Genomic DNA, 25,644 nt, shown 5'->3' with positions numbered 1-25,644 from the left:
GAGAGGATGGCAGGATCACAGCCACTGCTGGTGAGCCACAAACCAACCTGTGAACGAACTGTGCTGTTCCTGTGCCACCCTCCCACCCCACACAATGGAGGGATGAAGGTGGGCACCACGGCTGCTCTCACAGGGCACAGGGGGATGGGCACGAGCCCATGAGCTGGTCCTGTAGTGTTGAGCTGTAGCTCCATGGCTGTGCTAGCCCAGTGAAGACATCTGGTCCTGAGCCAGGGAAGGAAGCAGGGCACAGCCAGGCCTGAGGGTGATGGGGGCAGGGGGGGCGCACAGCAAACCAACAGCACTGGTCAGGGTGGGGCACTGAAGGTGCCCCTCAGCTCCAGACATTATCAATGAGTGGAGGAGTACCCTGTGTCCCTCCAGGCTGGGCAAGCAGTGGGGCTGCAGGCAGAGAGGCCAGGAGTGGCCAGACTGCCAGTGCTCCTCAGGCACTGCAGTATACGCTGTGCCACTGGTACAAGGACCTGAAACAGAGGCATCACCCTAGGTAAACCTTTATTGTCTGGCTGGTGTTGGTACACGTGTCATTACAGGTGTAGAGACGTGACGGAGGGGCGAGCGGCGCTGAGCGCGTGGTGCCCTGAGCAGGAGAGGGGAGAAGGGGCTGCCATCCTGGCTCGCTCCTTCAGCCTTGTGCTCTCCTGTGACCTCTCACCCCTGCCCGCTCCCCAGCCCACAGGTGCTGCAGCCCCTAGTGCAGAAGTGCCCCAGGTGCACGTGAAGGTGGGAAGCAGGGTGTCAGCACAGCTGTGGAGCTGTCCCCAGGGAGGTGACACCAAGCAGGGCCTGCGGTGGGCAGAGGGGCTTCCTCACAGGGAGCCAAGGGAACCACTGACAGGTGCTGCCTGTGGGATGCCTGGCTAGGCTACACGGTCCTGCTCAGCCACTGACCCACACTGTGCCCCAGGCCTGAGGGCGCAGCTGTGCCACCCAGGGACACAGGAGTGCTGCCCGCAGGGTACACAATTCCTGGAGAACAAATAACTTAACAGGCTGGAGCGCAGGGGGCAAGCCAAGCCAGGAGCATCCCCAGCAGTGCCTGCCTGGCCCTGTTCATGGGGTCAGCCCGCAGCTGGCCGGGGCAGAGGCAGCTCTGGCAAGGCAGAGGCATGGGACTGCCTGGGTGTCAGAATTCCCCCTGTCCTCAGTGCCAGACCTGTGGCCCTGCCAGACCCTCTTGAAGCAGGCAGCTCCCCTGCCCATTGGCAGCCCTGGCAGCAAGGACAGTAGGGGGGTGGGCAGGGCAGGCTCTAGCACTCTTTCTGCCGCATGCGCAACTCGTGGCGACGCAGGTGGTTGTAGAGGGACTGCACGTAGGTGAAGACGCACTTGGCGTCTGGCTTCTTCCCCATGATCATCATGTCTTCGACCTCCACCAGCGGCACGCAGTCCACCAGCGTCCTGCAGAGGTGAAACCCTCAGGCAAGCTGCCCTGCGTGGAGGCTGGGATGGAACCCCACACTGCCCAGGGCCTGCTGGCATTGGGCACTGCTTCCCTCAGCCCCACGTGGCTCCTGCCTGCCCTCTGGTACCGCCGGTCCTGCCGCTCCTGGCGCTGGGAAGATTATGTGTTGCCTGCCCTGGAGGCTGCCTGTCCTGGGGGGTTTGTCCACCTGCCTGCACCCCTTGCCCCCCAGTGCTCTCTGCCCCAGCTCTTGGTGGTGGTAGTCACGCCCTGCTCAGGCTGTGCCCACCCCTCTCCTCCTCCAGCAGCTGCTGGTGCCCCCTAGGGAGAGCCCTGCTTGCCTGCACATATCTCTGAAGCCTCAAGCCCCACCGGCTGGTCCAGGGAAAGCAGGGATGGGGAGCGGATCTCGGTCACAGGCTGCCCCTCACTCCTGCTTCAAGCCCTGGCCCTGCTCCTCTGCCAGCCTGGCTCCTGCCAGCCTGGCTCCCAGCTTTGCCCCAGACTAGAGCTCAGGCCTGCCTGCCCCAGGCCCAGCACTATTGGGGTAGGCACTGCCCTGCTTCAGTGAGTTCAACCTGGTCTGTGCCTACTGCCTCCTCTCCCAGCTCCAGCATGGTGTAGGGGTCCGTGCAGGACCCTGCTCCAGCAGCTACCAGCCTCGGGGGGCCATGGCAGATCAGCCATGGCTGTGCCCCAATCCCCCCAGCCTCAGGGCTCTACCATTGCTCCTCTGCTGGGGTGCCCACCCTGTCCTCACCACCCATCCAGCTCCCTGGGCCGCTGTGTCCCCAAACTGGGGCTCCCTGGGTGCTCAGGGCCGTTGACAACACGATTATGGGTCACTATGACAACCAGGCAGGGCATGGAGGTGATCTAGCCACCTCCATCCTCTAGTCTTTCTACTGGGGGAGTAGGTGTGTGTGTGGGGGGGTGGGCAGAGAAGCAACCCTGCCACTGCTGCAACCCCCATCCTGGCCCTGCCCAGGCCCCTGCATCCCTGCCAGGCATTGTCCCCTTATGGGAACTGATGGTGCTGGAGCACCCCGGCTGCTGCTGCTGCCGGGGGAAGGGCTGTGCCAGCACTGGGGGCTGAGCTGGCATGAACTGGCAGCCCCTGCTGCTGCCATGGCTGGCTCAGCTGCTCCGGCCCTGGGCCACCCTCCAGCAGGGCTCTGCTGCAAGGACAGGATGTACAAGGAGGGTCCAAATCCCATGCTGCCACCCACCACCACAACACCCTCATCTCTGTCCCCCCCTCCCCCTGCTGTAGCCCCACGGTGTGCCTTGACCCTCCAGAACAGCCCCTCCCTCCCTCCACCCCTCTCTGAGGACAGACCCCCAGCTGCTGCCAGCCCCTGGGGAGCACTAGGGCCCAGGAGATCCCCACCCCAGCCCCCACAGTCCCAGCCTTCCCATGGTGCCTTTGCTACGTTGGTCAGTGGGCTCTGAGCCCACGACCTGGCTGGCACCAGCCCCACCTCATGATTCGGCCACCGTGGGGAGGGGGGGCCCCACTCAGGGCCTTGGAAAAGCCCCTGCCTGGCTCCGGGGGTGATGGCGGAGTAATGGCAGCACACAGAGAGCAGCTCTGCCCTTATAAAGCCATTGTTTGGGCTCCGGTGTGCCAGTGCTGTGCAGAGCCAGGGGAGCCATGGCTCTAGCACCAGACAGGATGCTCCGAGACAGGCACAAACACTGCAGGATAAGGCAGGACCTGAGCCTTGAGTCACACTTTCCAGACTCCTGCTCCTGCCCATATATGAGCAGGCAGCACCTCGGGGCTGGGCATATGCACGCTGGGGAGGGAAAGGAGGCAGCAAGTGCAAGCAGTAATGCTGCAGCAGCCCGGGGGGGGTCACCCACATTCAGGCGGCGCCACTCAGAGCACAGAGCCGAGTCCCCAGCAGCTCATCCTTGGATCAGGCTCAGCCAGGGGGAGGGATCTGTTCTCACTATTGCCCTCCCCAGAGCTGGAGAGTCAAGATCCCTATAGCCTGACACAGTCCCCACTGCCCAAGCCCCCACGGGTGCTATTCCAGAAGGCCCAAGGACAGTCTGCCTCTGCCCATCTGCCAGCTGCCTCTGCCCATCTCCTGGCTGCAGTGGGGCCCTGCCTGGCACCACCGGGACTTGCCCCTTGCCCACTGGCATCCCCCAGCCTTGTCCCCAGCCGCGGCAGCTGCTTCCCAGTCGAGCCCTGGTGGTGGTGGGGCACGGGCAGATACTTGGAGGGGAAGGTTCTCACCATTGGTCCTTGGGGGGGGTGACAATGGGCTACGACTTTTTGGTTTTTACCAGCCCCTTCTGGACCAGGCAGCGATAGAATTCCTGAATGTATGTGTACACACACTTCCAATCTGGCTCGCGCATCCGGACCATGTCCTCCACGTCCAGCAACTGTGGACAGTCCGCGTGCTTCCTGGGTGCAGGGAGAGAGAGGGGCAAGCCAGTGACCACAGCCCAGTCAGGGAGGGGAGGAAGAGAAAACAAGAGACACAGATCAGTGCAGTTCCCATCCCCCCAGAAGCTGCTCTGCTCTGGCATGCTCCGGGTGTGCGCGATGCAGGGGCAGGAAGGCTCCGGGCACCCCGTGCCAAGGCCATTCAGTGAGACTGGAGAGCACAAGCAAGGGGAGGGGGAAGGGGCAGCAGGTGAGCGGCGTGGAGAGGCGTGAGGTTCAGAGGGAAGGACAGACAGAGGAGGAGGAAGAGGAGGAGTGAGGTGTTCTGGTGCGCCAGGTGCTCGGGGAGCGGGTTCCAGAGTGGAGCGACGCTCTATATAGCTCCTATATAGACCTGTTGGGAGGATGGTGGGGCAAGCCCAGCCCTCCTGCCCAGCTCCGCTTGGAACCACGCAGCACAGCCCTGGTGCAGGAAGCTCAGGAGAGGACGCTCACAAGAGCTGGAGGAGGAAGGACGAGAGGCCACCTGGCTTCCAGGCTGGAGAGATGATGGCTCTCTCAAGTCCGTGCACTGGTTCCCCAATTAAGGCAAAAAATCCATTACCAGGAGCGCCGAGAGCCAGGCCCGCAGCTCCCTTCTTGCTCCATCAAACAGCACCACGGCACCCAGGGAGCTCATGGGAGCCCCCAGCTCACCCCATGGCCCCGGACGCCAGCCGAATGGGACCCCCACCCCTGGCCCTGCCCCCAGGCAGGGTACTGAAGGAGAGGAGTGGAGGGGTGGGAGAGAGACAGAAGGAAGGAGAGAGGGGCTGGCTGCCAGCCCTCCAGCTGGGCGCACTCCCATCTCTCAGCACCCAGGAAAATCAGAAGCAAAAGGGGAAGGGAGGAGACTAGAGAAGCTGCAATGGTGTTTGAGCCCCTATGACTGTGAAAGGAGGTACCTGGCACGGGCAAACCCTGCTACCCACAGGCTGCAGTCCCAAACCCGGCACCTTGGGATGGGATGTACTGCCTGCAGCCAGGTGGGCTTGGGATCTGCTGCCTTGCCCTGTGCTTGGGAACCCAGACTGCCACGCTCACCCTCTCAACCACGCAAGACTGGGCTGCACTGGCCTCTCGTGACTCTGCCCAGGCAGCTGCTGCTTTCCCACCCAGCACCCAACCTTGTTGCATGACATGGGGGGAGCGACACATATGGGCACCCACCTCCAGCACCATCACCCCTGTGTGTCCCCCCTTGCCCCAGCAGCGAGCAGAAGAGGCTGCCCCAAGCCACCCCAAGCTCATATGATGGCATGAGAGGTACATACTCTGCAGAAGAGAAGGCCACCTCAAAGTTGTGGCGGCGGTTCTGGGGTGTCAGCTTACTGTAGTCAAACGCATCAGGGAAGAAGTTGTGGACCAAGGCACAGAAGGCCATGCCATCACTCCAGCTGGATGAGAAGTTCTGGATGTCTACATGCTGAGAAGGCAAGAGAGTTACCAAGGGACAGAGTGACTGGCCCTGGGATGGGAAGAGGAGGTGGCACCCACCTCGTAGCCCCGGGTCTTGGCTCTGCACCAGTCCAGCAACATCTGCTTGATACTGTTGGCATTGGGCACGCCAAAGCTGGAGGAGCGCTGCACACTGGTCTGTGATGCTGCAGGGTTTGGTGAGCTATGGCAGGAGACATGGGGTGTTATCCATGGGTGTTAGCTGTGGGGTGTTATCTGCACTGTGTTCACTGCCCCAGCCAGCCTGCCCCAGGCCCAGCCTCACCTCCCGCCTTCCTTCTGCAGCTTCTCCATCATGGCCTTGCGTGCCTGTGAGGTTGAGGTCTTGGGCAGGCTCTGAGCCTTCATTAGCTCCTTCTTCTTCTCTGCCTGACGCCGCTCCAGTGCAGCCAGGCTGCTCTGCCTGGAAGCACTCTCATCTTCACGGTCGAAGACGCTGGGAGAGAGATGAACAATGTGAAGGGGGCTCCAGGTGGCCCAGGGAAGGGCAAGCAGTGGCCTCAGCCCATTGCCAGCCCTGGCACTTCAGAATCCTCCATGGGCCTAGGACAGAAGAGAGTGGCTTAAGGTCCCCAGCTGGCAGACATCTTTGTGCCCATGGAAGGACCCATGAGGACCTCTGAACATAGTGAGTATACCCCAAGGACCAGGAGGCTTTGGGGACACCCTCACACAGGGACACCACAAGCAGATGAGTGACAGAGATCGTACGTGCCTGTCCCCGCAGACACCACCACTCACCTGCCGGTCTTCTTGGACGAGGAGCTGTAGGATGATTTGGTTTGAACAAATGTGCTGTTGCCACCTGCAGAGAGAGAGGAAGGAAAGAAGCCCTGGGCAGGAGCTGAGGCAGGTGGGACTTGGCCTGCCCCAGGGCAGTGATGCCCCAGGGTTATACTCTGACAATGCTGCAGGGAAAGGGCAGGGAAAGCTCTTACTGTCCGATCTCTTCACATAACTCGACTCCATGGTTGTGGTACGGGAGGTCTTGGTGCCATCACCTGCAGAGACAAGGCAACAGGAACAGCTGGGCTGGGAGCAGCAGCACCCACAGACACCCGCTGCTGTCAAGCACCCTCACACCCATGCAATGCAATGGGTAGAAGTCCCAGGTGGTAGAGGCATGGCAGGCAGAGAGAGGACAGCGGGCACGTGCCCCCCAGGCAGAGCAAAGAGGACAGCGCAAAACAGCAGAGAGCTGGGGCATCCCTCAACCCCTGCAGCCACTTGGCTTGAGCCACCTAGAGACTGGGAGAACCGGGGTGTAGGGGACAGGAGACAGGCTGAAGACATAGACAAGGCCCTACTACCCCAAGAGAGTGGAGATCAGGTGGAACATCACCAGAGCAGATCCATTAATGATCCCCAGGCAAGCTCTGAGCAAGCCAGAAACAGCCCTGCCCTACAGTGCTGCTCCCAGAACAGTCAGGCCAGACCCAGGACAAATAGCGAGTGGCCAAGGAGCTGTGGTGGCAGAGCACTGGGAAGGATTCTGCATGGCCACTGAAGGGCCAGCACACTGGTCAGTGAGCCCACTGCCCCCCGGCCTGGCCCATACTAGACTGGACGAGACGCTCAGTCTTGGTGACGGTGCTGCGCGCTGAGCCGTCAGCTGACTGAGTGCTCTGCGTGGTGGTGGTCTCGGTGGCGTGGCCAGCCCTTCCTGCCGTAGCCTGGCTCCTAGCCTCCTGCAGCCGCTGGTCTCGCTCCTTCTCCCGCTGGTCTGCAAACAGAGGTGGGAGACAGCATCAGCAGTGAGAAGCAGGGTGGTGGACACAATCCACACCACACCAGAGGTCCTATGGCTGCTGTTGTCCCACAACTGGCTCATGGGAAGTATGATGTCTTCAGCCTGGCACAGCCTGGGGGGCAAGAGAGGACCCAGCATGCAGCCTCCAGCTTCCCTGTGGCTGGACAGCCCCACTCTAGCACTCCACACTGCCTCCGCCACTGCTCCAACCCCAGTGGGAGTCGCTGTTCCCCAAGTACCTCGCTTGCGCTGGCGCAGCTCCCGCATGGCATTTCGGATCAGCCGTCGCTCCTCAAAGTCTGTTGTCCGATCCAGCTGCAGGAGGGAGATGTCAACATCACTCCTCTGCCATCAGCTTGGGGTCCCCTTACTTTCCCCCAGGAGCCCGAGCCAGAGGCAGAGGTACCATCTTATCCAGAACATCCTCATCCTCAATCCTGCTCAGCTCCTCGACATTCAGCTTGCTCCTTCTCTCTACCTCCCTCACTTGCACCTTCTCCATGCCGTTGGGCAGCTCTGGCTCCAGCCTCAGAACCTGGGGCTGCTCCACCACCTCCGGATCCATCTGCAAGGACAGCACGGTGCAGCTGAGCCCCTGCCAGCTCAGCCCCACAGAGCACTACCGCTGCTCAGGGTCCAGGCCCCCACCACCCTAACACCTGCTCAGTGCCACAGGCAGTGAGGACTCTGGAGAGGATGTGCCACATGTGGCACATCAACTCTCAGCTGCTGGGACACTGCAGGCATCTGCAGTGCCTAAGGCAGGCAGGGCGTCATGCCATCCCCCTGTGGCACTCACTGCCCCTGGAGGGCCCAGCAGTCCCTGATCTCCTCCCAGTCTGGCTGCCAAAATATCTCCAGATACTCCCTGTTCCCTGTCAGGAGGTGGCCAGGCCCCCAAGCAGGCAGGGGCTGCCTGGGGCTACAGGCTGGGCAGTGCCTGGTGTCCAGCAGCAGGCAAGGTGCTGGCAAGGCCAGTGCGTGCCGTTAGCAGCACAAGGGATTTCCATGGAATTAAGGGACTTAGTGGAGAGAAGAGCTTGTGCAAGAGATCAAGAGCCTCCCCCGTATCCCTGCCAGGATCCAGGCCAGCTGGGCCCCTGCCTGAACACAGCCAGGACGCCAAGTCCCTTTCAGCCTGACCCCCCAGCAATGCACAGCAGGCAGCGGGCCAGGCCCAGAATAGGGCACAGAGGCAGCAGGGATGCTGGAATTGACCTGGAGCAGACATGCACACACCTGGCTCAGTCCTGCATCCTGCAGCCCAGCACCTGGCCCATGGCAAAGCCATCGGCAGGAGCTGACACTGGCCATATGCACTGGCCATGCCACCATTTGTGCTAGGCACTGCAGCAGGGGCAGGACAGCTGCCTGTGGCCTCCCGCCCGGCACGCCAGCAATGCAGGCGCCGCAGCCGTGCCACAGTGAGCCCTAGGGGTGGTAGATCCTCATGGTGTCGTGTCCCTGTGCACTGCAGCCACAGTTCCATCTCGTGCCTGGGCTCCAGACACCCCTAGGAGCCCCAGGGGCCGGTGCCCCCTCCCACCCCTTGCCGTGGGGCAGGGCTGCCCACACTCACGCTGCTGTTGGTCCGGGAGAGGTGCAGGGCCGATTGTTGGCGCGTGCTGGAGAAAGTGGGTGGATGGGCCACAGGGCCGCTGGGCTCCTCGGTGCCCTCAAAGTGGGTGCAAGGGTCCTGTGCTTCCAGAAAGAGGGTGCTGATGTCCTCCCCAGGGGGCTCCTGCAGCCCTGGTGCCAGCAGGTCGAGGCAGCGGCCCAGGCGCCCCAGCTCTGCCCGCAGCTCCAGGTGCTCCTGCTCCAGTGTCTGCAGTGCCTGCACCAACGCCTGCACCCACTGCAGTGCCCACTGCAGCTGCCCCTCTGCCACCCCCTGGAATGCTGCCAGTTCCCGACGCAGCTCAGCCAGCTTGGCCGTCCCAGCCTGTGCCAGCCCCTCCAAGCTGACCCCCAGCATGGTGGTGGTGCAGGCACTGCAGTGAGCCTCGCTCAGCTGTCTGTTGCCCTTTATAGGGGCGCAAGGCACCCCCCCAGCTGGAGGCCAGCCCACTCCCTGCCTGTGGGCTATTCTGGTCCCAGCAGCTGGGGGTCCTGCACAGGGGTGCTGAGCCAGGCGACACACTTGGCAGTGTGTCCGGCTTTGGGACCAGGTGGCTTGGCAAGGGGAGCTCTGCAAGTGGCTCCCCTGCCCTGGTGGCTGCCAGGGCCAGATATCAGCCTGGAGGCTGTGGGACACAGCAGGGGGAACCAGTCCCAACCACTGCTGTGCTGGATGAGTGACAGGGCCAACCACTGCTGTGCCCTTTCGTCCGAGTGCCCTTCCACTTTGAGCCAGCATCACCCACAGCACATCGACACCTCCAGCCCCAGACTGGCACTGGTGCAAGGGCCTCAGCCACAGCCAGGATTTTTAGAGGTCTCCATACCCCCATGCTGCCTAATGCCTGCGCCATGGGGGGTCCCTGCATGATGGGCATAGGTAACACCCCACCAGCGAGAGGACACACTGCAGTGGCTACTGTCCCCAGGTCCCTGCAGCCCGCTGGTCCCTCCAACCAAGCCCTACCTGGCAGGGCTGCCAGCACTGCTGCCTTCTCCTCCTCCTCCTCCTCCTCCTCTTTGCCCACTGGGAGCACACTTGTCGGCTGCATCTCCCGCCAAGCAGCTGATGGGTCTCAGGCCCCCCACCCCTCCAGGCAGCCCCACTAATACCTTAATGACAGCTGACAGGTGCTCAGGCCAAGTCCGCCCAAGCGCATTAGCATGGGGAAGTGACCCCGCTGCAGGCAGTGAGCTGCCCACAGGTAGGACCTGCCGGCAGGTGTGGGCAGCACCTGAGGGCAACCCTGCCAGGCTGTGGGCACTGCCTGCCTCATGCTGAGGAGGACTGAGTTGAGGACAGGGTGAGCCAGTGGTGCCACAGCCACCAGCGCGCCATAGGCCACTGGCAGTACCACGGGCCACTGGCAGCGCTGTTCCCACAGAGGCAGCCAGGCGCGCGCGGGGCCATGAGTGAGGCAGAGCTGTGTTTGACATCTCAGCTCCTGCCAAGGCGGCGCGTGGGTGCCTCACATTACCCTAGATGGGCAGGAGCAGACAAAAGCACTTGAAGGGCTGCACGCATGGCTGCCTCCTGTGTGCACCCAGCCCCAGAGTGGCCACAGCCCACTCTCCCCCCAAAACACTGAAAAAACTGGTTGTTTTTTCAGGTTTTTTTCTAGTCACACCCAAGAATCCCTCCTGGGCCAGGTGGGCTGGGACTGCCACGCCACTCTCCACTCAGGATTGCGGAGTGGGAGCAAGCAAGACCCCAACTCAGCTCCAGGGTAGGTTAGAGGTCTTCAGGGAGCCCCACCCCAAGGCAGGCTCCCCAGTGCCACGGCCAAGGTCCATCCCCAGGAGGAAAACCAGGAGTGGGCGGCAATGGTTTTTTTCCTGAGTTGCTGCCACCCTTAAAGGTGTTTAAAACAGACGGAGATCCAAAAAAGACTCCCAGCTCACTTTGCTCACCCTCCCCAACTGTGGGTACATGGTGGCACAGTCCAGAGTGCAGGAGACTCATGTGGGGCTGTGCAACCACACACAAAGCCAAGGGTCTCTTGATGGAAAAAAAACCCCAACCAAAACAAAACAAAAGCACCAATCAAGATCAGCCGGAGCCCCCAGAACATGCTGCCACCCTGCTGGTCCCTGGTCCCCACCCCAAGCCCCAGAGCTGTCAGGTGATGCCCAGGTGGAACACAGCCCCGCAGCACCAAGGCCCCCTGGGCACTTACCTTGGTGACATTGCTGCTGACACTGCTGATGTTGCAGATACTGCTGACACTGCTGGGGATGGTGGTGATGCGGATGGGGGTGCTCCGCAGCCCCAGGGTCACCTCTGCAAGGGGAGGAAGAAGCATGTGGGGTCTGCCCCAGCCTGGCAGGCTCAGCTCCGTGGCTGGGGATTGGCTCCAGCTGGGCAGCCCCACTGCCCCACGCATCCTGCCCTGACAGCTCTGGAGACAGGCAAGGGATGGGAAAGCCAGCCCCCCCTCACCACCCTGGCTTATCCTCCTCCCAAGGAAGGGCACTTCCCATAGTGCTCCAGCTGGATCCAAGACCCCCTGGATGGCCACAGGAGCATCCCGAGTCAGCCATGTCTGTAGGCAGGCAGGATTGGGGCAGGGCTGGAGCAAACACAGCACAGCAGTGGAACAGGACACACCAGGACAGCATGGGCTCCCCTGAGCCAGCAGTTCAGTGGGGACAGAGGATGGGGCAGGGCTGTGGGGGCAGGGCAGGGATTTGGGAATGAGCCCGAGCACGGACATATCAGGACAGCAGGGCTGGGGACAGGCTGCAGTACCAGGTGGTCTCTCTGGACTGAGATGCCCTGAGCAGGCCGAGCATGCCTGCCAAGGGGTGACAGCTGCCAGGCAAGCTCTGATCTTCTGGCAACACCCGTATTCAGCCTCTGGGCTGTCAGCAGCTGCTGCTGCCCATCAGCACCAGCCTGGCCTAGCACTGCCCACCTGCCTCCACCTGTGCCTCCACCTGCCCATTAGTGCCCACCATCCTTCAGTGCCTGGCTGTCCACTGGCACCCACCTGCACCACTGCCAAGCTGTGCACATAGTCCCATCGGGAGCATGGTCCTGCAGTGCTTATGGCCCTGCTGGCACCCATTCCACTGTGGTACCCACTTTCCTGACAGACGCCCGCCTTTCCCAGTCCCACCTCCCTGAGTGACACCCACCATGCCCATCACTCCTACAGCGTCTAGCCTCCCGGCACATGCCAGCTGCCCACTTGACCCGTCCTGCTCGCCCCATACCCCATCAGTGCCCACCTGCCCGCTGGCTGCTGGGGGCGGCCGTGATGCGGGGCGCGAGGGGCTGCACACGCCCATCCTTGATCTCGATGGTGAAGAAGGTCTTCATGGCGTCGAGGCGGCGGCCGGTGGGGCGCGGAGCCGGGCGCTGCTCTGCGCCGCCGCTGCCCCGCGCGTTTTGAGCGGGCGCCGGCGGGGCCGTGCGGGGCCCCCGCTGCCATTGGGCGGCCCCGGCCCCGGTCCCGGCCCGCCCCCCCGCGCCGCCCGCCCCCGCCGGCCCAAACCGCTGCGCGCGCTCCCGCACCGAGCCGGCGGCGGAGGGCGGCGGGGGTCCGGCGGAGCGTGGCGCTGCGGGGATGGGCGCGGGGTCACCGGGCTGCAGCCGCCCGCGGGTGACCCCACCGGGACTGCGACCCCTGCTTGGTCCCGCACAGTGCATGCAGAGCCCTCCGGGGAGCCCCCTGCGATGCACGCTGCCCCCCCATCCTGCGGTGCCTGCTGCGATGCATGCTGCCCCCATCCCAGGGTGTCACACCGTGCATGCAGCCCCCGGCATGCCGACAAAAAGCATGCTGCCCCCACCCCAGGGTGCCACACCGTGCATGCAGCCCCCCAGCTTGCCCACGCGATGCACAACGCCCCTGGGGTGTCTGACCATGCATGCAGCTCTCCACAGTGCCCACAAGATGCATTACTGCCCCAAAGAGACCCCACTACACATGCATCACCCCCCCGAGATGGCTGCAGCCTCTCAAAGTCTCTGCCCCCTTTCCCCACTCCTGCCAGGGCCAGGTGCTTGCGGACATGGATGGGAGGGAGGGAAGGAGGGATGCTGGGCAGGGAGCAAAAGAGCAAGTGGGTGGCCAGCAGCATCCTGCAGCGTCCCGGTACTTTGGAGTTCCATGTCTGCCAAGGCTCTACCAGGAATCTCCTGCCAGCAGGAAGCAGAGAACAGAGGCAGGCACCACTGAGATCTTACCTGTGGGGCCAGCTGGGCACAAGGAGGAGGGCACCTGCTCCCACTGGTGAGTGTTCAGGCGAGCTGGGGTCCCTACTAGATCCTGGGTGGGCACTGGCGCTTGGGAAGAGACAGTACAGATAGGCAAGGAACAGGACAAAGAGAGCAGAGAGTGAGCACAGCACAGGGTGCTGCTGCCATCCCCACAGTACAGCACCCTGGAGTACCCCTTCCCTTCATGCCATACTCCCCAGTGCATAGTGCCAAAATCTGCCAGCACCTGTAGGCTGCCCCACATGCCAGGCATGGGCTCTGCCCTGTAGCGCCAAACTACACCGCAGAGGACAGCAGGATCTGTGCCCAGCAAGGCAGTGGGGGGTACCTGGGGTCTGTGCCAAAAGGTCGGGATGACCCCTATCCCTGCCAGGCCCTAGCATTGTCTCTGGAGGGGAGGGTGAGGGAGCTAGGTGGCTCAGCCTTCGAGGGTGCAGGCAGGGTTCTGCTCTGGGGCTGGAGTCAGTGATGCCCATGGAACTGGGGGTGGGAGGTAAGCTCAGCCTCTCCTCAGAAACCAGGTTTGAGTCCCCTGTGATGCAAAGGGGGGCAGGTCCTGCACACTTCCCTGCACCCTGGGCTGTGCCATGTTGGAGCCCAGCATCTTCCCAGGGTTTCTGCCTTCCCAGGAGCCAGCAGTCTCCAGGGGAGCCTCAGAGGGAGGGGATCTCTGCCTGCAAGGGCAGCTCCAAGAGGAAATCCTGACCCTGGGAGCAGAGAACTGCTTTTTGGGTTTTCTGTTTCCTCCTGGCACAGCCATGGGGATGGTTTTCCCAGCAGTAGGAAGAGGGCAGCTGCTGGCCACCGGAATCCCCCAGGGCTGCGGGGAGGCCCCGGAGGGTGCTATGCCCGGGTGAGGGAGGGGGTGGTCAGAGCAAGCCACGCATTGCTCTCAGCCTTATTGGGACAAGGAATGCAAAAGGCCGGGGTTTGCTGCTGCACCGATTCCCTTTCATGGCCCTGTGGCCACCTTGCCAGAGAGGGGGCCTGGTAAACAGCACGCCTGGAACCCAGCTCCCTGGCCAGAGTGGGCACTATACCACCACTTGGCTGGGCAGAATCAGCCTAGGGGTGGCCCTTGGCCTGGCCATGTCCTGCACTCACATTCCTGCTCCAGCATGCGTGGGCTGGAGTCACATCGCCAGGGCTGCCTGGGATGTGCATGCTGCAGGGCAGGGGAGCAGGGGGTGGGGGGCTCTGGGGCAGCACTGACCCCCTGGCAGGGGGCCACAGCGCTCATGTCTCCTCCCCATCCCTCTCAAAGGCTGCACTTACCCACTGGTGGCCTCCCCTGTCTCCCATCTGGCCCCAGTGCCTGGCAGCGCACCCCAACATGGAGCTGTGGGAGGAGAGGGGCAGAGCGCTCAGCTGAGGGTTGCATGCAGTCCCCCTATTAAGCTGCCTTCGCACACAGACCAGCAGCCCTGGGCAAGGAGGACAGTGGCAGCTGCTACCATTTCTGTACCTGGCTGGCAGCACCAGGCTGGCCCAGGGGTGGCTGCTCCCCTCTAGGGCTTTGCCTCCTGCTGGGCTCTGCAGCACTGGCTGGGCTGTCCAGGCTCCCTGCCTTCCAGGCTGCCTGTTGCTGCCTCTGGGGCTGGCCCTGCTCCAGCTCCTGAACACCATCCTCAGGCTCTGGATTGGGCTCTGGGGCCGGCTGCAGCTCCAGAAGCACAAGGGTCCCCGACACCACTTCTGTGAGTAAAAAAAGAGGCTCTGCTTGGAGAAGCCTGAAGCTGCCTGCAGTGCATCCCTGCTCCTGCAGTCCCTCCAGGCACCTGGCTCCCCTGCCCACCATTTGGGAGATGTGCCCTCCACTGTTCTGTAGCTGGCTAGGCACAGCTCTGGCCTCGGGCATGCACCTAGACAGGGCTTTGCCATGGGCATCTTTGGGGACTCACCCTGGACACTGGGTTTCTGGGGGTCTCCTGCCTGCTGGCTGCACAGCTCCTGCATCCTGGCTGGGACATGCTCCTGCTCCACCATGTCCTCTCGCTCATGGTCCTGGGGAGAGCAGGAGGTGAGAGCAGATACAGCCCCGCTCCAGTCCCTGACTGTGTCCCATCCCTGCCACTCAGCCAGGAACATGCAAGCTGCAGCCTCTTCCCATGCCATCCAGGTCTCTGCCTGCATGTTGCTGGGGGTGGACAAGCCAGTCTCTGCACAGGGGTCAGTGCAGGAGGCTGGCAGGGGAACCACAAGTGTCCCCACATGCTGCTGCCTCCAGTGGGCAGGGACACTGTGTCTACTGAAGCAGGGCCCCAAACCCTGCGCACCTTTGAGGCTCCTGGTATCAATCTGGAGGTTGATCAGCACCAGGGCACAGAGCAACGAGCTGGCACCTGGGTCCCTCTGTGGCAGCTGCCCCAAGCACACCAGCCTTATCACTGTGGATGCCAGCAGGTGGGAGAAGACAGCTCCTGCCCCATGCCCTCAGCCCAGGCACTCCAGGGCTTCATGATCCAGTTTCACATTACCCTGTCTCTGCCCATGGCACCTGCAGCTCTGCTTGGCAAATGATGGGATGTTCTGGGCATAGGTCCACACACAGGTGACAGGTGTGTCCCTGAAACACATGTGAGCAGGGCCAGGGTGTCCTGGTGTCAGCCAGGGAACAGGGTGCCAGTCCTGGCTGTGCCAGTGCCTCTAGCAGCACTGTGGGCTTCCCTTGCCATGACTCCAGGGTAGGGGGGTAGGACCATACCCTCAGGGGAACCAGGTCCCAAGCCCAGGGATGGAAATGGCCTTGGATTTGGAGTTATCAGCTGGACAGAGTGAGACAGCCCTGCCAGCTGTTCAGAGATGTCCCAGCACAGCCAGCACTGAGGGTAGTGTGCCAGCACATCCGGATGGGGAGGCAGACAGTGCTGAAAGGTGGCACAGGGCCACATACCCTCTGCAGCCTCCTGCTATGGCTCTGGGGCAGGTGGAGGGGGAAGCAGGATTAGATGGAGGCAGACGGGGGAACTCATGCCTTCCTCCCTGGCTGCAGTTATACCCACTGCTTCTTCCCTTCCCACCCTTGCCCTCAAAGGGCAACCCCACAAGGTTGGGTGTAGGGATCTCCTACCACCACGCAGTCCCTGCGGGAGTCACCTCTGCTGCACTGAAAACCACTGCTTGTGCCCATTCCCTCCAGCCCTGCCTACCAGCTCATCCTTTCCCCATCCAGAAAGCCCCCAACTTCACTGCAGAATGAGCCCTGGCCCCTCGATGGATGGCAGGAACAGTCATCACAGGATGGGAGCTCAATGTTTCTAGCTGTGCAGGGAGACTGCTGCAGGCAGCTGCCACAAGAGAGGCTGTTGCCTCCAAAGAGCCTTGTCCCCAAGAGCCAGAGCAGGGAGGGGTGTACCACGTGCACCAAGGGGCCCCCAGAACCCTGCCAGGTTGCATCCTTGGCAGAAGCCAAGGGGCACCCAGGCCTGAGGCCCCAGCTCCAGCTCACCACCGCTGGAGTCATGCTGGCATAGCTCAGCCATGTCCTCCCTCTCCCCTGAGACCCCAGGCCCACCTGCCACAGTTTCCTTGGGCAGGCAAGCACAGCTTACCTGGGGCTCTGTGCTCCGGACACACAGGAGCCCCAGGGAAGTGCAAGGTCTTCAGCAAGGTCCCGTCCCCCATAGCACCGTACACACTCACCGCCGAAACTTTGGGCTCCTGGGCAGGGGGCTGCTGCCCACTCTCCTCTAGCTCAGCCAGTGCCGGCAGTTCTGCATCGTCCTGACGGCTGCTCTCCCCTCTCCTGGTTGTGCCCAGGGGCTTGGTGCTGCCCTCACCAAGGCTTTCCCCACTCCCAGTAAGGGCTGGTGTTTCAGCATTGTCCCTCTGGATACTTTTCGCATCCCCAGGCACAGTGCGGGGCTCGTTGCCATCCCTCCGGCTGCTCTGCACATTCCCAGCCAGTGTCGCGGCTGGATGGGAGCAAAGGTACTGTTCAGGAAGGAGCTGCCCACATCCCAGGCTCTCCAGAGTAGCCACCCCAGAACATGGGAATAGTGCTTCACCTTCGATCTCCTCAGCCCGCAGCTTACGGATGGCAGCTCGGATCACCTTGCGCTCCTCATACTCACCCGCTGCCCGCAGCTGCAAGAGGGAAGGACCCATGAGAAAGGCAGGGTCAGCCTCAGCGCAGGGTCCATCCTGGCATGCAGTCTGTCCCAGCACAAGGTCACTCACCAGTTTTGTCAGCTCCTCCACGCTGGTGATTGTTTCGAGCTCCTGGGACAAGGCGGCCAGGGCTGCCTGCTGCTCCTCCTCCAGGTGCTGAGACCTGAGCAGGGCAAGAGCGGCAGCCAGACAGAAGCTGGCGTGGGCACTTGGGAGCAAAGTCCCCTCGTGGGCAGCTGGCAGATCCAGGCAATGGGCCCCAACATGTGCCAAGCTGCTCAGAGCCAGGCTGCTCCCACCTTCAAGCTCACCCAAATCCGTGCCAGCCACAGCGAGGCCAGGCACCGCAGCCCCCATCTCCCAGGGCAGAGGCAGTGGGTGACCCCAGCTCCCCACTGGACTCACCGTGGCCAGTTCTCCTTGTCGTCCTGTCTGTGGCTGCCGCGCTCTGGGCGGAAGCGCTTGGATGCCAGCGCCTCCTCGTCCCGCTCCAGCTCCTGCCGCTGCAGCTCCCGGATGGCCGAACGGATGCGGCGCCGCTCAGCCAGGTCCAGCGTGGCCTCGAGCTGCATGCACAGGGCAGGGCTCAGCACCGGCTCTGACCATTGAGCCCCTTTCTCAGCCCTGGTGCCACCCTCTGCCGTGCTGCCTTGGGTTGCCCACGCTCCAGACAAAGGAGCTGTCTGTCTGTGGTGCCCACGTGCCCAGTGCATGCTGCCCAACACTGCCAGGCCCTGTGGGGAGCGGGCATGGCCCCCCCAGGGCAGGATGCTGGGATCAGCCGTGGCAAGGAGGGGCTGCCAGGGTGGCACTGAGACCTCCAGCATGTGAGGGGCAAAGAGATGGGCAAGTGAAATGAACACCCACCAGTGGTCCCTGCAGCCCCCAAGGGTTGGTGTCCTGCAGCTCTGCCCCCTCCCAGTGCCATCAGCTCTGGAATGAGCTCTCCCATTCATGCCAGCCCCTTCAGCAGCTGAGGGACAGCAGAGCCTGTTTTCCTCCCATCCCCATGGTCCCCAGGAGGTGTTGGTTGGGAGGGTCCCAGCACTCCATCAAGGGCTCCTCCTAGCCCCCTGCAGCCCTCCCCATCCTCATTCAGTGCTAGAGAATGGCAGGTGGCTCTTGGAGCCAAACTCATAAGTGGGATCTGTCCCAAATCAAAGTCCAGTCCTCTGTGTGGGAAGCAGGGCCACAACTCCCCTTCAGATGCCCCCGATGAACATCTCACAGGTGCTCCGGGTGCTCCTTAGCCCACCCAAGGGCAAGACCTGGCACCCAGTGTTGTTTTTCCTCTTTCAGTCCAGCCCTGCTACCAGCCCCAGTGCTTTCAGGAGGCCATGCATAGCCCCCATCATGATGTTGAAGGGGCAGAAGGCAGCCAGATCTGCAGGGAAAAGCCAGCCAGGCCTTGCTATCCTCCCACTGACCCGATGCTGGGAACCTGGGAGGTGATTTCCCATGGAACTCATGAAAAATAAACCCCATGACCCATAGCAGCTGCTGTCAGCATCAAGCCTCAGCACGCTGGGAGCAGCCACGGCTATGCCACAGGACAAGAGTGTCAATCCCCTCCCTTCCTGTCCCACAGGCCACTAACAGGCCACCCATCTGGGCCCTTCAGGTTCTGCTGCAGCAGGGATCCAGGGTTGGTCCCTCAGTTGGACCCAAGCTGAGCCACACGGAGGGTCCCAAACCACCGCCTGTACACAGACCCCCCTGCAGAGCCCCTGAGAAGCCATGGGACTTTGCCCTCCCTGCTCAGAGGCTGGGGATCAGGGAGGGTATTCTTATCCTAATGAAGCCAGCAGGCACAGAACAGGCACAGAGATGCCATGTGCCACCCCAGCAGCAGCCAAAACTGTAGTACTGCAACCCATCAAGGCCCAACCGGGAGCATTATCCTTTCCCAGCTGGTAAGATGCCGGTGGCTGGAACCATCAACTCCCAGGGCAGACCAATGCTGAAAACACATATAATCTCTGGGGTAGCTGCCTGGACCAAGGTTGCTCCCTCCCTCCCACTCCAGCAGCCCCCGCCATGCCAGCTGGTAGTGCCATCCCTTCCAGCTGGAGCCTACAGCCCCCTGGGCTCTTGTCCAGAGCAGGCATCTCCACCAGCACAAGGGCTGGGAAGAACAGGAGCCACTGTGCCACCAGGGCAGGGGGTTGTTGGAGAGGAAACCAGCCCCTCCATCCTCATGGGCCTCTCATTTCCCATCTGTCCTGGATGGCTGCTGGCACCCCAGGGATGCTGCTGCAGCAGGCACACTACTGCCAGGACAAAGGCACTGAGACACAGCCTCTCCCCAGCTTGTCCAACAGCAATGGTGGCCACCCTGGCCAGCCGGGAAGCTCAGCTCTCCTCACATGGGGCAGCATCGATGGGCTAGGAAGTGGTGGAACCATGATCAGTTCCAAAGAAGGCACTGGAGGCAGAGTTCCAGGGCAAGGACGAGGCAAGGACGGCTCTCCCTCCAGTCATCCAAAGGCTTTGAGGACAGGAAAACAGTCCTCAACCGCACACTGCGTGACCAATGCCCTGGCCCTTCCCTAAATAAGCTGCTGGCAGTGAGTGGCTTGGCCCCAGCAGCTGGGTCAGGGCAATAGGGGAGGTGGTGGGGGTGGGGGAAGAAGGGGGGTGTGCACAGCAGCTGCAGAAGCACAGAGTGCCAGGAAGAGTGGGACACAATGGAATACCAGCCCTGCACACCCTGGTGCAGGGAACACACTGGCACCCATGTGTGCTGTGAGACACCAATCTGCCAGCTCTGGGATCTGCCCTGTCCAGGAGGCTCCAGCTGGGACTTGACGTGCACCCTGGTCTCGAAAAGCTTCTGTCCATGGGACAAATGGCAGCAGGGCAGGAGAAAATGCCTTGTGCCATGTCAGCAGGGAGCTGGGATGAGGCAAATGAGTAGCTTTGGTAGCTCCGTGGCGGGGGAAAGCATGCCAGAAACCACAAGGCTGGGAAGGGACCAAGGGGCCCAGTCCTGCCAGCACAGGCAAGCTCAGGGATCGGCACATGCCAGGGCCCCACAGGCCCTGCCCAGCCACCAGCAAATTAATGGTTCTGAGCAAACACCCACCTCAGCACACAGAGCGGCTTTGTGAAAGGGCACTGGCATGGCACCCATGGGCTGCTTCCCCACTGGCACCCAAAACAGTGGCACTCAGAGCCCTGGCACAGCAGGCATCTCTTCCAGGAGGGCTGCCATTAGCCCTGCTCTCTGGAGTGCCTGAGCACACAGCACTTGGGAAGCTGAAGCCTGGCCACAGGGAAACCTCTCTAGGGACAGTAGCTGGCCACATTGAGCACCTTCTGCAGCCCCAAGGTTCACTGTCACCCTTGGAAGGAGCCATGGGGAGCGTGGCTGCCTCTGGGGAGAGGAAAGCAGAAAGGACACTGGGTAACAGATGTGGCAGGGATGCAGTGCTCCTCAGGGTCACTGAAGCCTTTGCCAAAGACTGCTGAGTGTAAGAAGGGGACCTCATGGCAGTGACCTTCATAGTTCAAGCCTGCCCTGCTTCTGCCCCCAAGGGGCTTTGCATCCTCACTAACTAACCAGACTGAGATTTGGAGGGGCTGGGAGAGGGGAGTATTCCCCAGCCCAAGGTCAGCAGCCCACAGCCTGGAGGTCAGCACAGCCTCGAGCGCTCAAACAACCCCCTGTTTCCAGACATCCACCTAAGGGCCACCCTGCAGCAGCACACACCCCATCCTCCATAGCTCCCTCCCCAGGCTCCTCCAAGCCCTTAGTCACTTTTATGTTGCCCCACGGGTTGATCCCAACTGGCTTCTCTGGGTGTGGGGTACAAGTGGGCAGCTGGAGAGGGACCCATGTGGATGCCTATGGCAGGAGTTGGGAGGCAAACGGTCCCCAGCAGCTCCCAGCCCAGCCAGCACAAGGGTGAGGGGGATGCAGGGATTGGCTCATGTCCTCTATCCTCCTTCTTTCAGTATCCCTGGGGACATCAGATGCTGCTGCCAAGGTGTCACTTGCTGAGAGAAAGGAGGAAAGCAAGGCAGAGTGGAGGGCTTGTGAGAGCAGAGGAGCAGGGAGAAAGCAGTGGGAAAGGCAGTTTTCCCTTATATGGACTAATCCTCTTCCAGCTGAGTGGAGCCAAAAACATAATCAGAAAAAAAAATTCCTTCCCTGCCTCATGTCAGCCCAGAGCAGGCTTTCCCCAGACTGTGCTGCACAGCACAGGGAGACCTGGGTCACAAGCAGGGTAGTCTCAGAAGGCAAAGACCCAGTGGGTCAAAGAAAAAGCCCTGAGAGAAGCAGTGCTTGCTGCACCTCCCTAGACTGGCCGGAGACCCAGCACCCATTACCACTCCTGGGGCTCCATTTCAGCCCAGAGACCCTAGCTGGGACATGGCAGAGCTGTAGCATTGGCAGGATGGGGAGAAACTCAAACCACCCATCCCCACACCTCCGGAGGGGTGATCTGTCGACCCCAACATCATCCCACGAGGAGCAGTGGGCTCGTGAGTCCACGAGCCACGGGTAGATCTACCTGTCGTCACCCAGAGCTGGCTGAGGGTGACACAGCAGGAGGCTCGGCCGGGGGCAGCCCCCGTGCTGACCTACAGCACAGCTCCCCCTTCCCGCCGGCATCCCAACTCTTTCCTGTTCCCGCAGACTGGCCTTCCTGGCTGACTCAGTTTCCTGCCGTGACCATTCCCCAGCGCTGGCCCGGGCCACCCTGGCTCAGCCTCCGGGGCAGCTAGCACAGCCCAGCCCCGGGCCGGGGATCCCTGGGGGTCCCCGAAGCCGGCCAGGACGTTGTAGGGGCTTCCCGGGACACTAGCCCCGGCTGAGCAGGTCGCAGCCCAGAACCCTGAGTTCCGCCTTCGGGACACGCGGGCCCTCCTCCCCCATAGCCCATCGCCCGCAGCAGGGCCCTGCTCCGGCTCTGGCTCCCGGGGCAGTGCCCGGCCGGTGCTCTAGTAGCCGCTGCGCAGGAGGGGATGGGATGCCCGGCCATGCGGGCAGAGCCCGGGAGGTGCGCCTGGCACCGCGCCAGCCCCGGGCAGAGCAGGAGCCTGCACCGGGAGAGCGGGGAGCAAGGAACCTAGCCAGCAGCAGGGAACGGTTTCCCGGGATCCGCCAGCCGAGGAGATGGAGCCGGGATAGGCGGTGCGCCCGGACGCGGTGCGAGCAAAGAGCCAAGCGTGGCGAGAGTGGTGGGGCCAGAGTCACCGGGGCAGTGCGAGGGCTCGTGCTGGAGCTCACTTGGGTTCAGATCCCGGCCCGAGCCAGAGCGGGTCCCTCCGGGTGCTGCCGCCCGGGACCCCCACCGCTTACAGTCACTCCCAGACACGGGCTCCGGAATGCCCCGGCCGAGCGGCAGACCCACGGCCCGCCCGGTCCCGCTCTGCCCGCGCCTGGGACAGCCTACCCCGGCCCGGGGGGCTCAGGGAGCCGAGGTACTCCCAGGCACGCACCGATCGGCCCCCAGAGCCGCCGCGAGCGCGCACCGTGCCCTGGTCCTCCCGCCGCGGGACTCACCAGCTTCCGCAGCGCTCCCTCGTCCATCCCGAGGAGACTCTCCTGGGACATCCCGCCCGCCAGGCCCGCGTTGCTGCGGTCGGGGCTTAGCGGCGACCCAGACAACAAAGGGCGTCCGGGGCAGCGCGGCCCCGCGCTTGGCTCGGCTGCGCTCCCGCCCGGCCCCACTCTGTTGCCTCCCGGTCCGGTTCGGCTCGGCTCCGTTCCCGCCGCCCGCGCTCCTGGCAGCGCCACAGCCTCGCTGCTTCCCACCGCCCCGCCCCGCCGCCGTCGGCCCGGCCCCGCCCCGCCGGAGAGGGGGGTCCCGGTGCCCGGCCCGTTCCGGCCCAGGCCTGTGTGCGGAGCCGAGCCGCCGTGCCATGCCCCGAGGCTCCAGGCGCTCCCTCCCGTCCCGGTCTCCACGCCGGTGCCGGAGAACTCGGGTCTGGCCCGCCTGCGGTGGCGCACCCGCTACGGATGTATCGCTGCCCGCAGAGCGTCTCCTCGCCCAGCCCGGACCGGCTGCAGTCCGGGCGCGGGGACTTCCCGCCCACAGAAGCTGCTGCACCCCTGGCTTGTGGGATGCGGGACAGAGAGTCACCAGCACCTCCTGCCCGAGGGTTCACACCATGGGGTGCCCCTGCATGCTCTGGAGGGCTGTTTGAGCTGCTCCCTGATATCCCCCAGGATTAATGCCCAGGGCACCCTCAGAGCCCCCCACCTGCCAGGGGTCCCTGGGCATGTGTTGCCCCACAGTGCTCGTTCCAACTCAGAAGGTGCTTGTGGTATCCTTGTCCTCCCATCCTAGATGGCAGTGCCAGGACAGACAAGCCCAGGTGTCGGACTGTCAGGAGGATCCCATGGAACCCCAAGCTGCAGCCCTGCTCGGCAGAGGACAGGCTTTGTTGCATTTAATCTTGTTTCTGGGCAAAGGCCAGAAGTATTCACTGGAGAGGACTAAGCTCCTGCTGTCACCCAGAGGTGCTGTGGGCTCCGCAAAGCAGACAACTGCCAGGTGCTGCTCCCTGCCCTGACCAGCAGAGACCAAGGGACTTTCCCCAGAGCAGGTCACAGGGATTCAGTTCACTGCTCCTCTGGGAGTTCCCAGCAACCTGCGGAGATGCATGGGATGGAGCAGGACCACATCATCCCCTGACACAGGAAGGACCCAGAAAGGCGAGAAAGATGGGGTGTGGTGGAGATACCTTGAAGGTCCAGCAGTTTCCATATTAGGAGTGTTGTTGGTTCAGATATCTCACTCCACACTGTTTGACAGTGTGGGTCTTCAGCTGTACTGGAGTCCCAGAGCCCTCTGCTCCCCTTGGCTCCTCAGCAGCTCTCCACTCTTCAGCCCTGAGCAGCATCAGGCTCCACTGGAGCATGGCAGCCCATTCCCAAGCAACTGAGCTAAAGCCAACCCCCTCCAAGTGCTGTGCCCCCCCCCCCCCCCAATGCCACTCTCTGCCAGCCTCAGCAGCAACCTCATTTCACTTGCTGGATGAGCCCTGTGCTGGTCTGGGGTCTGCCCTGCCTGCAGCTCTGCTGTCACATAGCCCCTCCGGGAGCAGGCACCAGCACACTCAGAGGTCTGCATCCCCTGCAGCTCTGCTGTCCCATGGGAGCAGGCACCGGCACATCCCCAGCTCCTGGTCATCAGGCAGCATAGCTGGCAGCAGCTCTCCTGCCTTTGGAGTGTGGGGGGGACCCCACTGCCAACCTTGAGCTAGTGGAGGGACATCAAGTTTGTTTCCCAGCCCCTCGCCCAGCAGAAGCACTGGGCCTTCCCACACGGAGCACCCAGCCACAGAAGCATGCTGAGCTGTGTGGATAAAGCAGTCTGGGGTGCTGGGTGCACAGCTTTTGGCACTTGCAGTGGCACTCATCTTGCCTCTGCTCCCACAGGTCTCCAACACACCTGGTTCCATTCCCCCCAGATAGTGACCCTGTCACATCCTCAGTGACCTACTGCCAAGTGCCAGTGCAGCAGGGAGCCCCCAGCCCTGCTGCACCCACACAGCACCCCTGGGGCTCCCTGGGGGTAAGGTGGGCATGCAGCCAGTCAAGCACAGACTCCAAGCAGACCTTATTCCACGTGGCATAGCAAGGAGAGATTTACAAACCCCTCAGAGAGACCAGGGGCTCTGGCTCCAGGCCTGGCTCTGGGAGGACTGTGGGTGGCTGCCCAGTGCATTGGCATGGGGCAGGTGAGTGGGTGATCTCACTGGCTTGCAGCAACCACAGGTGGTCTTGTGTGTTCTGTGCCAGCACAGGGGGGCACATCATCCAGTAGATGGGATGAACCTGCACCAGGCCTGGGTGAGTGCACAGGTCCTAGAGGCTTCCCCAACCAGGGACCCAGCGCAGCAAGGGGAGGAGGGGCAAGAGTCCTTTGGGTTCCCTTTGGAGATGCTAAACATAATGTCAAATACCGATTATGGAATTTTATTGTGCAAGCATGTGTCTGAAACCGGTCAGGACACCTGTCTGACTCAAGGGTAGGGACCTGACTGTAGTGCCAGGCAGGGAGAATTCAATCTCCTTTGAGGCACGGCCCTTCCCCTGGGCACAGCAGCAGAGTGCAGGGCAGGCATTACCCTGCTGTCGTGGCAGCACAGACCCACCAGCAGCGCAGGGGCGCAGAGGCTGCTGGAGCCTGGCAGCAGGCAGAGAGGAGCATCCTGGGCCCCCTTTCTTCCCTTCTGGAGCTTTCATGGCCTCATGCCTCCTCTCCTGGGAACTTCTGACACCCACAGACCTGTGTCCATCCAACTGTCCCCACACCCAACAGTTTGTGACTGCTCCTGAAGTCACAAGTTGGCTGGACCTAGCTGGCCTCACTCCCAGAGGAAGCCTGGGAGGTGAGACCTGTCACCCTGGGAAGATGCTTGGGCCAGGCACCCATTCCTGGCTGACAAAAGCAGCTGGATGAGCTCAGGGAGGAGGAGGAGGAGAAAGAGGAGGGAGAGAAGTAGGATAGCTCTTGGCTTCACTGCACTGTGCTGTTCACTCGTGGCCCACACACGTGAAGCCTGATGCCACCACTCCTCTGTGTGTTGACACCAGGGCAGCTCCTACAGAGCATCATGCTATTATCAACAGTGACATCATGGTGGCTGAGTTTTGG

The 25,644-nt window shown here is 62.5% G+C and overlaps 1 protein-coding gene across 4 annotated transcripts; it reads right to left on the bottom strand.

The window, feature by feature from the left end:
- Positions 1 to 499: 499 nt before the first annotated feature.
- SMTN (smoothelin) lies at positions 500 to 22,718 on the bottom strand. Of its 4 annotated transcripts, XM_064674495.1 has the most exons (22): positions 22,542 to 22,718; positions 17,435 to 17,595; positions 17,099 to 17,192; positions 16,927 to 17,005; positions 16,562 to 16,833; positions 14,821 to 14,923; positions 14,385 to 14,614; positions 14,195 to 14,258; positions 12,887 to 12,985; positions 11,926 to 12,255; positions 10,872 to 10,975; positions 8,657 to 8,773; positions 7,484 to 7,642; positions 7,317 to 7,392; positions 6,886 to 7,050; positions 6,266 to 6,328; positions 6,069 to 6,132; positions 5,593 to 5,763; positions 5,367 to 5,490; positions 5,144 to 5,295; positions 3,675 to 3,848; positions 500 to 1,422 (listed from the first exon to the last, which is right to left on the bottom strand). In XM_064674495.1, the coding sequence occupies exons 1-21, from the start codon at positions 22,590 to 22,592 to the stop codon at positions 3,704 to 3,706; spliced, it is 2,823 nt and encodes a 940-aa protein (XP_064530565.1). In that variant the 5' UTR covers positions 22,593 to 22,718; the 3' UTR covers positions 500 to 1,422; positions 3,675 to 3,703. The 4 variants fall into 4 exon arrangements, with proteins under 4 accessions (XP_064530565.1, XP_064530564.1, XP_064530566.1 ...); XM_064674494.1 differs by lacking the exon at positions 3,675 to 3,848; XM_064674496.1 differs by lacking the exons at positions 3,675 to 3,848; positions 8,657 to 8,773.
- Positions 22,719 to 25,644: the final 2,926 nt, after the last annotated feature.

The sequence above is a fragment of the Pseudopipra pipra genome, chromosome 18 (genome assembly GCF_036250125.1).
Source record: "Pseudopipra pipra isolate bDixPip1 chromosome 18, bDixPip1.hap1, whole genome shotgun sequence".
Lineage (NCBI taxonomy): Eukaryota > Metazoa > Chordata > Aves > Passeriformes > Pipridae > Pseudopipra > Pseudopipra pipra.
This window is presented reverse-complemented; position numbering and strand designations above follow the sequence as displayed.